The sequence below is a fragment of the Stegodyphus dumicola genome, chromosome 1, assembly GCF_044657685.1.
Source record: "Stegodyphus dumicola isolate Sdum_Otavi_A_Nest chromosome 1, ASM4465768v1".
Taxonomy (NCBI): Eukaryota; Metazoa; Arthropoda; class Arachnida; order Araneae; family Eresidae; genus Stegodyphus; species Stegodyphus dumicola.
Genome location: NC_140768.1, coordinates 118,004,969 through 118,017,858, shown reverse-complemented (window position 1 = coordinate 118,017,858; position 12,890 = coordinate 118,004,969). Strand labels below are relative to the sequence as shown.

Sequence of the window (12,890 nt, the reverse complement as noted above, 5' to 3'; positions counted from 1 at the left end):
CTGTAATTAGTATTAAAATGAGGTGTAAACAACAAGTCAACTTCTCCAGTAGTAGTTGTATTGAAAGTACCTAAGCATGACACTAATATCTTCGAATCCTTTATGCTCAATCCTAAATTGATAGCTGTTTTCCGACGAATGAATGATTTTTCACTACCTGAATCTAGTAAACATCTACAATTTATGAATTCCTGGTTTGAGTTTTGAACCTTAATTAAAGCAGTACACAAAAGTACATGACTACGTTTACCATTAGCATGAGCTCCAAAATGTTGATTTTCATAGTTGTTTGCACAAACAGTTGGAGAACCCTCACTCAAGTTGTTTTCTGGTTTAATTTGCGATTTCGGAACAAACACTTGTGCTTCCGGTGAAGGGAATCTAGATGCATTTTTTGGTTTGAAATTATTTTCTAAATGCAAAATGCTATGATGATGCTTAAAACAATGCTTGCAGGTGTTTGCACTCTTACACATTTTAACTTTATGGACATTAGACAAGCAATTAAAACAAAGTTTATTAGTCTTAACAAACTCTATTCGTTTTCGCACTGGTAAATTTAAAAAATTAGAACACCTGTATAAAAAATGATCTTCTTTACAAAATAAGCAGGTAGAATTAGAAATCAGAGAAGTAACCCTATTATACACTGGTTTATCTGATTTATGCGTTTTTCTAACTAAAGGTTTACTGTTCTGTAATGTTCTAGCGTAATTCTTCAAAAATTCTATCAAGTCATTCAACTTTGGTATTTCATCTTTTTTTAATTGACGCTCCCACCACAACTTTGTCGAAACGTCAAGTTTTTGCAACATAATATACAACAACAAAGTATCACTAAAATTATCTATCCTTTGATCTAATATTTCCAATGAGCGAGTTATTTCATTTACGTTATCTACTAAACTTAATATCGAGGATGCAGATTCCTTTTGTATTTGTGAAACGTTAAGAATTCTTTTAATAAAAGCAAATATCTGTTCTCTCTTATTAGAAAATCTCTCTTCTAGTAAATTCCAAGCAATACTGAAATTTTGATCAGCTATGGGAATTGACTGAATAATGCGATAAGCATCATTTTTCAAAGAACTCTTTAAATATTGTAATTTTTGAGCTCCAGAAAGATTTGAATTGTTGCGAACACTAGCATTAAATAAATCTTTAAATGTTATCCATTCAGTTAAATTTCCGCTAAATGTGGGTAAAGATAATTTCGGTAACTTTAAACTTTCAGAGATTGATTCAGGTACGACAGGTTTGTCGCCATTTGCATTTACTACCTTGTAAATCTTTAACTTACGAATAATTTTTAAGTGAACCTCCTCAATTTTCTCTAAAATCGACTGTTCTTCGTCAACGAAAGTGTCTATTTTTTCATCATCACAATTTGTATAAATTTCTCTAAATAGAGATTTAAAATCTTCCTTAAAAATTTTACATTTTTCTAAGATTAATTCAGCTTCAGCATTATCTAAGTTATCATAATTTATTCTCTCAATGAATTTAGTTAACTGTGTTTTCAAAATTTTCTTTCGCTTTTTTTCTATATCTGACATTTTGAAAATATTCTAAATTCTCGATTTTACTAATACTTTAAACACAACAATAGTAGCAATAAGGAAATCTCAAATGCAATTAAAATGCGTTAGCTATTTCACTCACCTCGAACACTGTATTCATTCCGTAAGTCTTGAGAATTCTAAACCGAAATTGCATTATCAACTCCATTACGGACACGTAGAATTCTTATTCACAAGCGTGGGTTTTTCTCGAAGCTCCGGCTCGACGGACCAAATAATGTTGCGAAGCGGTATCTTAACTTTAAATTAATAAACCTAAGAATACATCACTGCGAGTGGACTGTAAAATTTAACCTTTATTCGGCGGTTTTAACTCTCGAACACAACACAGCACAAAGTAACACGACAGAGTTACAATTAGCGGTTTTAAGAATGCAAGAACAAAATGCGAACTACGCATACAATCTGCGCATTGCGAAATAATATCTCACAGACAGGCAGAGAGCTCTGGTGGCTGAAACACTTTGGATAATGGTGATGAACGTTGCGGCGCGCAGTGAACTGGACGTTGATCGGTCAGCACTATCCTTATCTTCAGGGCAGATGTTTTTATTTTATTCTGCTTATAATTCCTTATTAAATGTAGTATTTCATCTTGATGTATTCCGTCTTTGATATGATTTAAATCAAATTCCTCATCATTATAAATATATTTATAATTTTTTTTTTATAATTTCTGCATGCCATCTTACCAAATTTAAACTGGTGATCTATAAGCAGGAAAAATCGATAATCCGGAATCGCCGAAGTCCCGACGAGTCCGGATTAAAGACTTTTGACTGTATGATATTTATTAATCTCTTCCCTCCCCGCATATCATATATGGTATGGCTCAGTTTCCCTGTATAGGCCTGTCAATTTAAATGTGATGCAGGAGTGAAATATCACTGACAGTCAAATCATATATTTGACATGCTGAAATGGAATGTTTAATTTCAAATTTTAGATAAGCATAAATTATGTCAGAATGCTGCAGAAACTTACTGAATAGAAGCAGTAGAGTATTAGCATTGTTGTTATGAATATTATTTATTATTTTATTTTACAAAAATAAAATGTGGGATGCTAAGTTGAAATGAAAAATTGCATAGCTGTCATTTGAAATCAAAATTAGAGGTGATTAGAAAGAAAGATATGTCATCTATATGATGCTAAAACAGGCTTAAAAGTAACCTCTTTTGCTGGACAGTTAGCAACGTAATGAAAGCAGAGAAAAGTTGCAAAGTGTTTGTTTCTTGAATGATGAGAAATACATGAATGATGAAAAAGTCAAATAATCTGATTGCTGTGTGCACAACAAGAAGCATCCCTAAAACACCTCATACTCTCACATGTTTCACAGAAAGTAGTTAAAATTTAGATTTTTCTGTGAAAATTACCTTGTGTCATATTTGAGACATCTATTTCAGATATTCTTTTACCCATTTTGTTGTTGCAATGCCATTTTCTGCATTAACTGTTCCACTGGTGGATGCTTATGAAATTTAACATAATAAAGGGGATTTTTAGTAAGTACAGAAATTTAAAGATCATTTTTGCATTCCTTTTTATGCTAAATATAAAATTTTATTTAGGGATCACTGCAGTTAACATTTATTTTCCATGAGTTTGTGTGTTGCAGGTAGAATAGTTACATTTAATAAACCTCTTTACGCCGAATTCGATACAACACAAAATCTATATTTGGTTCTATTTTAAAGATGCTTACCAGCAGAGAGGCAGAACCCTAACCTATTTTGCTTTAGATTCTGTTCAATATTGTTAAATAAGGTGACTGCATTGAATTTTTGGGATTTTCCCCACCTCATGTAACAAAGGTCCAGGCCAGTTTCTTTCAGAAATCATTCATAAAAACATCCCTCCCTCTCCTTTGGCAATATACGAGGGCTATCCAGAAAGTAGATTACGTTTTGGAATAAAAAAATAAACAAAGTATAGGAAACAAATTTTATTATATACAGATGAAAGCCACACTCAAATACTACTTTTCTACATAGTCACCATACAAATTAAGGCATTTATCGTAGCGATGTACGAGCTTGGAAATTCCTTCGTCGAAAAATTCGGCCGCCTGCGCCTTCAACCACTTCGTTACCTCTTCTTGCCTTCCATCTTGCACAAAACTTGTGGTAACCAAGCTTTTCGCTGATGATTTCGTGCAACAAACTTCGCGAAATTTGTGGAAAACTCAAAGAAAGTTCCGTTATTGTGAAATTTCGATTTTCACGGACTTTAGCATCGACTTTTTCGAGAAGTTCGGCGGTCACTATGCTGGGTCTCCCACTTCGATCTTCGTCGTGAACATTGGTTCGGCCATTTTGAAATCTTATGACCCACTGACGCACTCCACCTTCAGTGATAATGTTGTCCCCATACACTTCACGAAGCTGCCGATAGATTTCTATCGGTTTACAGTTTTTTGCAGTCAGAAACCTTATTACTGAGCGCACCTCGCAGCTCACGGGATTTTCAATTAACGCAGACATTTCAAACCGTCACAGTATCTGAACGGAGCACAGCACGAACCTCTCACTAGCACGGCTAGATGCAGACTGAGCTGCGCAACGCTCTGACACCAAGATGGCCGCGCTAGCCCCGCCCCTAGCGGACACAGGCGGAAACGTAATCTACTTTCTGGATAGCCCTCGTATTTTGAAATACGTAAAGAATTCGGCCGTAAGTGAAGCCTTTAGTTCACTCTCTGTTAAGTCATTTTAGCATCTGAATAATGGTATTTTTCATGTAGGTGGATAAATATTTATCTTTTGCATTGATAAAATCAACTTTAAAAAATAGAAACAAAGCAAAATATGTGTTTAATTCTGTATTAAGAAAAGAAGTTGTTTTAAAATAAAAGTAAATTTAGTAAAAGTCTGAAATGTGGTTTTATGTGATCTCTAATAAAATAGTATCAAATGATAAAAATAATACTTTTTAAAAATAATATTTTAGTACTTTTTAATTGGAATATGATTCGAAATTTTCTTTACATCTTGCACAGTTTGTGCGAGAGTTTCAGTGGTTTACCAACTCTATGAATTCCACAGATATATTTTGAATATGGCCATAGATTTGCAAATAAACAAGTTAAATGTACATTTTTATTTTTTGGATCCTTTTTTTGTTTGGGTGTTTTTCTAAAGTAAATGTCAAGTATACCATGTTATTTTTATTTTTCTTAAATTTAATTTTAGACTTAATTTCATTTTAGACTGCAAAACTCTTCATTTGATACCAGATGGTGATATTTCGAGAAGGCAGCATTTACTTGGAATTGTTGGAGATGAGGTAAATAAGAATAATTTCTTGCTACACTATGTATATATAAAAATATATATAATATTAATACATAAATAAGAAAAATGCAATATATCCTTTTATTTTGTGAACAATAGGGAAATTCATAAATTTACCTGTTCTTAAAATAGGTAAATTTATGTATTTTACTTATTTTACAAATGTTTTATGATCTGTTTTTTACTGTAATTATCACACAGACTGCTTATGCTTTTGAGAAGGGGGCTTCATATATTTACAATTCAAAAATATGTCTGTAGATAGAGAAAATGAAAGAATTTAAATGATAAAGCAATAAAAAAAAGTACCATTTGTATGAGTTTTCTAATTTTAAATCTGAAACCTTTGCGGCACAGTGTATCCGGTCCGGACACACCTAAAAATTTCCTTCTGTACGCACAGAAAAATTGAATGAAAAAGGATTTATAGGTTACTCTGAAACTTCTTTATTTATAGTAGATGGCAGCTCAACATAAACCAGTCCATATATTTTAGCCATGTTTAGTTTTTTTAAGACCCTCATTTTTTAAAAAAAAAACTTCCAGATTTTTTTAGGGTATAAAAGGAATAGTTTGAAAAGAAATTTCTATGTTATTTTTTTGGCTGTATGCTAATCTCCTTATTCTATATTAGTTTTAAATTTTTACCTTGAAATCTTGCTTAAAATCAAATGGCGAATCCTAGGTGTGCCCGGACCAGGCTCACAGATAATCTAGGACAATTGAGAGTCTGTATATTCTTTTTTCTCCACATCTCATCGGTCAGTTCATTGAGAACAATGCTCGTTTCAGCACTCTTTTCAAAGTTCTATTCAATCAGTATGCCACTTTGGACACACCCACAGAATTAAAACGATAAGTTCTATCTTCACAAAATTTTACTTGTGTACTCCTCTAAACCTAATTAGACTGCCTACTTTTTTTTTTTTTTTTGAAATACCAAAACTCGGACTTTAAAAGGTAGTGTGCCGAAAAGGGTTAATAAACCAGTGGTATTTGTTAAACTTGGATTTTTCATTAAGTATAACTACAATAATCACTTTTCTTTAAAACATATGTTTTGTTAAAAATGATCTAAACTTCAATTCTGTTTACTATGTATTCTCAAAAGGTTTTATTTCCAGCTTTTTTTCTGAAAATACAATCGAAACATATATGGTTCAAAATTTAAATAATTTTAATTTGTCTTTATATTTTGAAATTAACTTTTTTAACCACATGATATTGCTTCTACAGATCCAGTTTTCTATACAAGAACTTCACCTAATTTTTATAGTCTAAATAACTCTATATGAAACTTAAAAATTTTAAACTTGATAATTTTATTTTCTCATATTTTTAAATTGACTTTTTTCAGTTATTCTTCATGATGCTGCTTCTCCATGTTCGGAATTTCCTATACAGAATCTTCCTCCTAATTTTGATTACACAAAGTATAGTCCAGTGTATGTAGCAGAAGTATTTCACCCTGATCATTTCTACGTCCATCTAGTCGGACCGGAAATATCAGATGCCTTGGACATACTTTGTGACAAATTAAAGTAAATAGTTTTTTTGATTCATGTAAATTGTAATAGAGTACAAAGTCCAAAATCCGGATGTCCGTTATTCCAGAATGATTCAAAATCCAGACCTCAAAGGCACAAACTTTTTTTTTGTATGCTTTATGCGTGTGCATTTGATTTTTCCTTCCATAATAAAACAAGTGGAGATTTTCACTTAAAAATTCCAATTCTTAATTTTATTTAGGCACTAAATAAAATACCTCATTGTGGAAAAGCCATGTAAGCATAAATTTGTTAGATTAATAATTTGCCTCCGTAGCTGAGTATCTGCTTGGCATACATCTCAAACTGAAATATTCACCTCTTTTATATCTGATGCTGACCTGACGAGTCATTATTTATTATATTTTGCTTTCATCACTGCATATTTATCAATACATAACATCTTCAGTAATAACTCATGCAGTGATGTCTAAGCTTTTTTTTATATATTAGTAATTGAATAACAAGAGTATAGCAACCTTTTATGGTAACATTAGCTGGGCGATGATTATAGATTTTTAAATGCTCTAAGAACTGTTGACGAAGAAAAATTCAACAAAAATTTCTTTTCGTATGCTAAAAATAAATTTTGTTAATGAAACTCATAGGCCAAAAAGAGTACATATAGTGCTATTTTAATAAAGAATAACTGATATGTTATTCACCATAAACCCAGAAGTGGTGGTAGAATTTAGAAAAGACAAAATTTTTGGAATTTGGGGAAGCACCAAGCGGAAAAGTTAAGGGATGAGAAGTTTTTTTTATAGTTTAAGGAAAGCACTGTGATCCAAAGTTTAGGCATGGCAAAAATTTAGAACTTAGGAAGGCGCTTTGTAGCAGAATTTAGGACTGGCAGAGCCTGCACCAGGCAGTATCTAGTGCTGGCCCTAGATAAAGCCTTATAGTATATGTGGCATATACTATGAGGCTTTATCTAGGGCCCGGTGCTAGATACCTTATAATATATGTGTAATATAATATGTAGCCTTATAGTATATGTGAGAGTTTATTTATTTGTTAAAAAAAAAACATGCACGCCCTCTAGCATTTAAAGGAGTAACGATTTTATCCGTTATAGTGCAAATAAGAGAGCATGAATGACACAAGCTTTTATGGTAAATTTATAGGTTACTCTGAAACTTCTTTATTTATAGTAGATGGCAGCTCAACATAAACCAGTCCATATATTTTAGCCATGTTTAGTTTTTTTAAGACCCTCATTTTTCAAAAAAAAAACTTCCAGATTTTTTTTAGGGTATAAAAGGAATAGTTTGAAAAGAAATTTCTATGTTATTTTTTTGGCTGTATGCTAATCTCCTTATTCTATATTAGTTTTAAATTTTTACCTTGAAATCTTGCTTAAAATCAAATGGCGAATCCTAGGTGTGCCCGGACCGGGCTCACAGATAATCTAGGACAATTGAGAGTCTGTATATTCTTTTTTCTCCACATCTCATCGGTCAGTTCATTGAGAACAATGCTCGTTTCAGCACTCTTTTCAAAGTTCTATTCAATCAGTGTGCCACTTTGGACACACCCACAGAATTAAAACGATAAGTGCTATCTTCACAAAATTTTACTTGTGTACTCCTCTAAACCTAATTAGACTGCCTACCTTTTTTTTTTTTTGAAATACCAAAACTCGGACTTTAAAGGGTAGTGTGCCGAAAAGGGTTAATAAACCAGTGGTATTTGTTAAACTTGGATTTTTCATTAAGTATAACTACAATAATCACTTTTCTTTAAAACATATGTTTTGTTAAAAATGATCTAAACTTCAATTCTGTTTACTATGTATTCTCAAAAGGTTTTATTTCCAGCTTTTTTTCTGAAAATACAATAGAAACATATATGGTTCAAAATTTAAATAATTTTAATTTGTCTTTATATTTTGAAATTAACTTTTTTAACCACATGATATTGCTTCTACAGATCCAGTTTTCTATACAAGAACTTCACCTAATTTTTATAGTCTAAATAACTCTATATGAAACTTAAAAATTTTAAACTTGATAATTTTATTTTCTCATATTTTTAAATTGACTTTTTTCACAAGCATTAATGAATTTTCACAAGCATTAATGAATGATTCACAAGCATTTCACAAGCATTAATGAATGATTGGTTTTAAAATCACTTCATACCCGAGGCTCGGCAACATTTGAATTCGGTTGGTTTACCCGATGACTCAAAAATAGTCCTGATTGTGGACAACTGTTCGGCTCATACTTCACTTAAAGTTTTATTGAAAAATAATGTATCCGTATTATTCTTCTCTGAAAGTCCCTGAAAGTCCATCATTCAGTCTATGGATATCGGAATAGTGCACGCGCTGGAATGCAAATATAAAGTAGCATTTTTAAAATCCATGTTAAATTTCTTGAACAGTGGCAAGAATTTTTGAAATATTTTAGCATAAAATTTGCTGTGTAGAGCAGGGATGTCAAACTCATAGGTACACTTGGGCCAAACAAACAAGGTTTAACTTTAGGCGGGCCGCAAAAAAAAAAAATCAATATTCATAGAAACGTAGATTTATTTCGAATAATACAATAATAAACACATATATATATATTCATATAGAAAAGAACAAGAAAAATTTAATGTTTACGTCCTGATACTTGACATCTATTCTCTGCTATTATCTTTCCTAGTTCGGGAGAAATTTTGTTTGCAGTGATAACTTTCAACGCTGACCCAAGGTGAGCATCATTAATACGGTTTCTAATAGGAGACTTATTACCTTTCATGACTGAAAATAACTGCTCGCACCGATAAGTGCTACCAAACATGGAAATAATTTCATATGCGAATTTTCGAGTATTTTCAAACCTGGCTGGTAAATATTTGTAAAATTCAGGCACGCCCACTTCAATGAATTTTGCTTTCAAATTTGAGTTGCATTGAATCTCGATCACCTCCATTTGCATATGGCTGGGTACTGAGTCAATACTTATTGAGAAAATCGAAGAAAGTAAAAAAAATTGTCTTCGAGGGAACTAAAATCATTAAACCTCGTTTCAAATTCAGTTGTTAAATTTGCAATTTTTTCTGCGTATTTTTGATACGAACAAGTATCTACTAAACTTGATTTGTTCATGCTGCACGTCGGGAAGTGCGTCAAATCTTCATTTTTAAGTTGTTTTTCCCAAAGAACTAGTTGACATTTGTATGCTTTAATTATGTCAAACATGTTCGTAATGATATGATCTTTTCCTTGTAACAATAAATTTAAATCGGTTAAGTGTTTGGTTATATCAACCAAGAAAGATAAATCTTGTATCCATATTGGATCGTAAAACAAACTTACGTCTTGATTTTTTGTTTTTAAAAACTGACATATTTCTTCTTTCAAATCCCAGAATTGTTTGAGAATCTTGGAGCAAGATAATCAACGTACCTCGGTATAGTAGGACAAACCCGAATATTCACTATCTAACTCACTTAAGAAAGCAGCGAATTGACGCTGATTTAAACCTCGAGATCTTATAAAATTTATAACTTTTTTTATATATGACAAAACATTCTCCGTATTTATTACTTTCGTGCATAGAACTTCTTGATGTATAATACAATGTATATGATGAATGTTTGAACCGCGAATTTCACTAAGTTTTTTTCTTAGTAATACTACGAATACCTTGTTTTTCCCGGTCGTTGATGGAGCGCCATCTGTAGCTACAGAATTTAATTTTGCCAAAGGTAGATTGTATTTTTGCAGAAGTCCAAAGCACAAGTAAATATATCTTCTCCTGTGGTAGTACCAGGCATCGGTATTAGTTCCAGTAATTCCTCAAAAATGTTAAAATTCTTGTCACAAGAACGAAGAAACACTGCTAATTCAGCTTTGCCACTAATGTCCGTGCTCTCGTCACAGGCAATGGAGAAACTTTCGAAACTAGATGATTTTGCTTTGATCTGATCACTTAAATTCGCTTAAATTCAGTAACTCTTTCCGCAACTGCATTTCGAGACAATGAAATTGATTGAAAAGCCTTCACATTTCCAGGACAAACGTAGCTTGCATGTACCGCCGCTTCACTTTCTTGCAATACTTTACTAAACATGGACTGTTGCTTTTTCACTCCTAACTTGAGCTCTTTCAACTTTTCTTCTCTCATTAATCCTTCGTAATTGTTATATTTCGATTTGTGTTGTTCGTAATGATGTTTAATATTATATAACTTTGGTACATTAATAGTATTATTACATATCAAGCAGATTATTTTATCTTTTATTTCACAGCAAAAATATTCTAATTCCCATTTTACTTGGAATATTCTATGTTCGTCAGCAATTTTTCGTTTAATTTTACTACCACTTGGTTTTAATATAGACGTACTGAATACAAAAGGCTGGAATAAACACGATTAACGTTAAAAAGTTAACAAAAATTTATTCTTTCCACAAGAGATAAATCAAAATGCTGAAATATTTATTCAAAAATATTCTAACAATATCACAAAATGTCAAACGTTTAGCAAAAATCAATTCAAAACAGAGAAACTAATTCTATCTCACAGCGAAATCGCTACAAATCAATCACAGCATTAAGTAAACAAACAGTTTGCTAGAACTACAGCTACTACTGAGATGAGTTGTTTGTTCTCGGCTTTTATAAGCTTTATAATTAATTTCTCGAATATACTGGATACATCTATAAATATCTGGATTTTTGTGGATGGCAACAGCAATTACGAGATATTTATTTATTAGGTATTAAATGCACGCGCTGTTCTATTTTTAACCTTCCAACGCAGCTGTTTTTTCAAAAATCGCCTGCGTTGCTAAGGCAACATGAAGCAAATCTAATTACAATTCTAAATAAAAAAAAACTAAATAAATAAATAACTATGAAATCCGTAACAATTAGAATTAAGTAATAATTAATAATAAAGCAAAGTGCATGCACATGCATGCACCAATATATCGTACAAAACTATGATTGGAAAACTGAGACCATGAGTTCGGCCACATTCGGCTATCGGGGGATGCATACAAGTTCTGAGTGCACGTGTCCCCCAAAAGCCGAAGGTAGCTGAACGCAAGCTACTCACACGCATTTGTAATTTAACCCCTTCGTGCCGACTGTCACGTATACATGCCAGCAACGAACACACTTATCTACCGGTCGACACGCAGGTGTGCCAGAGCATTGTTGCGTTTACTACCGACAGTCACGTATTTGTGCCAGTACCTTGGAACGTTTTTCAAACTATAATTTCTGCCACAAGATGGCACTGTATGTCCATATGGTTTCAGATACATGTACATTAGACCTTCTACTCGAAATGAGAGAAGCATGACTCACATACACGTGTTTTTGATTATATAAACAAACGGGGAACTAAATGTTTCCGAATGGCGTGATTTATGACGTCTCTTTAAATCGCACTTTATTCGCACGTGGTAGTTGTTTATTGTAAGTAGAAGTTTTATATGCGCTAAAACGTTGAGTATTTCGGTTTACAGTTCAGTTTTTAGAAAATAATTAGATCTTGTTAGACGTGAATTCTTTCTGTTTTTACCGTTTCAATGTCGAAGCGTCGAAAATGTTTAACAGAGCATGAAATAGCAGAAATGATGCAAAATATTTCAGATATTGATTCTGAAATTCTGATATTCTGATATTGATTCTGAAAGATTAACTGAAAGACATTTTCCAAAACTTTGTTCAGAAGAGACTGATAAGAAAATGAGACGACGATGCTTCGTTTGTTCACATTCCCGGAAAATTCCTCCAAAACGGCAAATGAGTTATTACGAGTTCAAGGAATGTAACGTAGGACTGTGTGTAGATCCCTGTTTTAAAATTTTTCATACGAAAAGAGAATTTTAAGTAATATATTTAGTTTTCAGATGTATAATGTTAAAAGTCATAAAATGGTGAGTAATTAAAATAAAATGTGTAAAATATGCATTTAAACAAGAAATAAGGTAATTAAAGTATGTATATAAAAATATCTATAAAGCATAAGCCGTTTAAATACTCTATAGAGCATTATTAAACAATGCGTTGATACTTCGGAGATTTCATGGATTTAGGCTTAGTAGCAAAAAAGCCCCCGGCCCTGGAGAGAGGCTCGTGGAAGACACTGCTGGCCTCCGCAATAAGCACGCGTTTTCGCTACCCGGCTCGAAGGGGTTAAGTAGTGTGTGTGTCAGCTCGCTGTGAGTAATCTAACAACACTGAATAAATTATCGTTAATTACTTAGCAGTAAACATTTCATTTTTTTCTTCGTCGATATGTTATTTTATTATTATATATTATTATTTGCCGATATATTGGCCGGGCCGCAAAAATATTTGTTGTGGGCCGCGAGTTTGACATCCTTGGTGTAGAGCATCGTAAGATCATGGGAGAATGTGTCTCCAGATACTTTAAAAAGGTGCTTGGCATAATTTATGGCCAGCTGCCATTTTTCAGGGTGGGGATGATGATGATAGTCTCACATTTGAAGGTTTT

At 32.5% G+C, this 12,890-nt stretch overlaps 1 protein-coding gene across 1 annotated transcript in view; it reads left to right on the top strand.

Moving 5' to 3' along the window:
- Window positions 1-12,890, top strand: part of LOC118192583 (tudor domain-containing protein 5-like) — an 85,637-nt gene that overhangs the window by 25,672 nt on the left and 47,075 nt on the right. Inside the window, exon 7 of the mRNA XM_085813814.1 lies at window positions 4,792-4,868. Coding sequence (XP_085669940.1) covers window positions 4,792-4,868 — 77 coding nt within the window. The remainder of the gene's footprint in view (window positions 1-4,791; window positions 4,869-12,890) is intronic.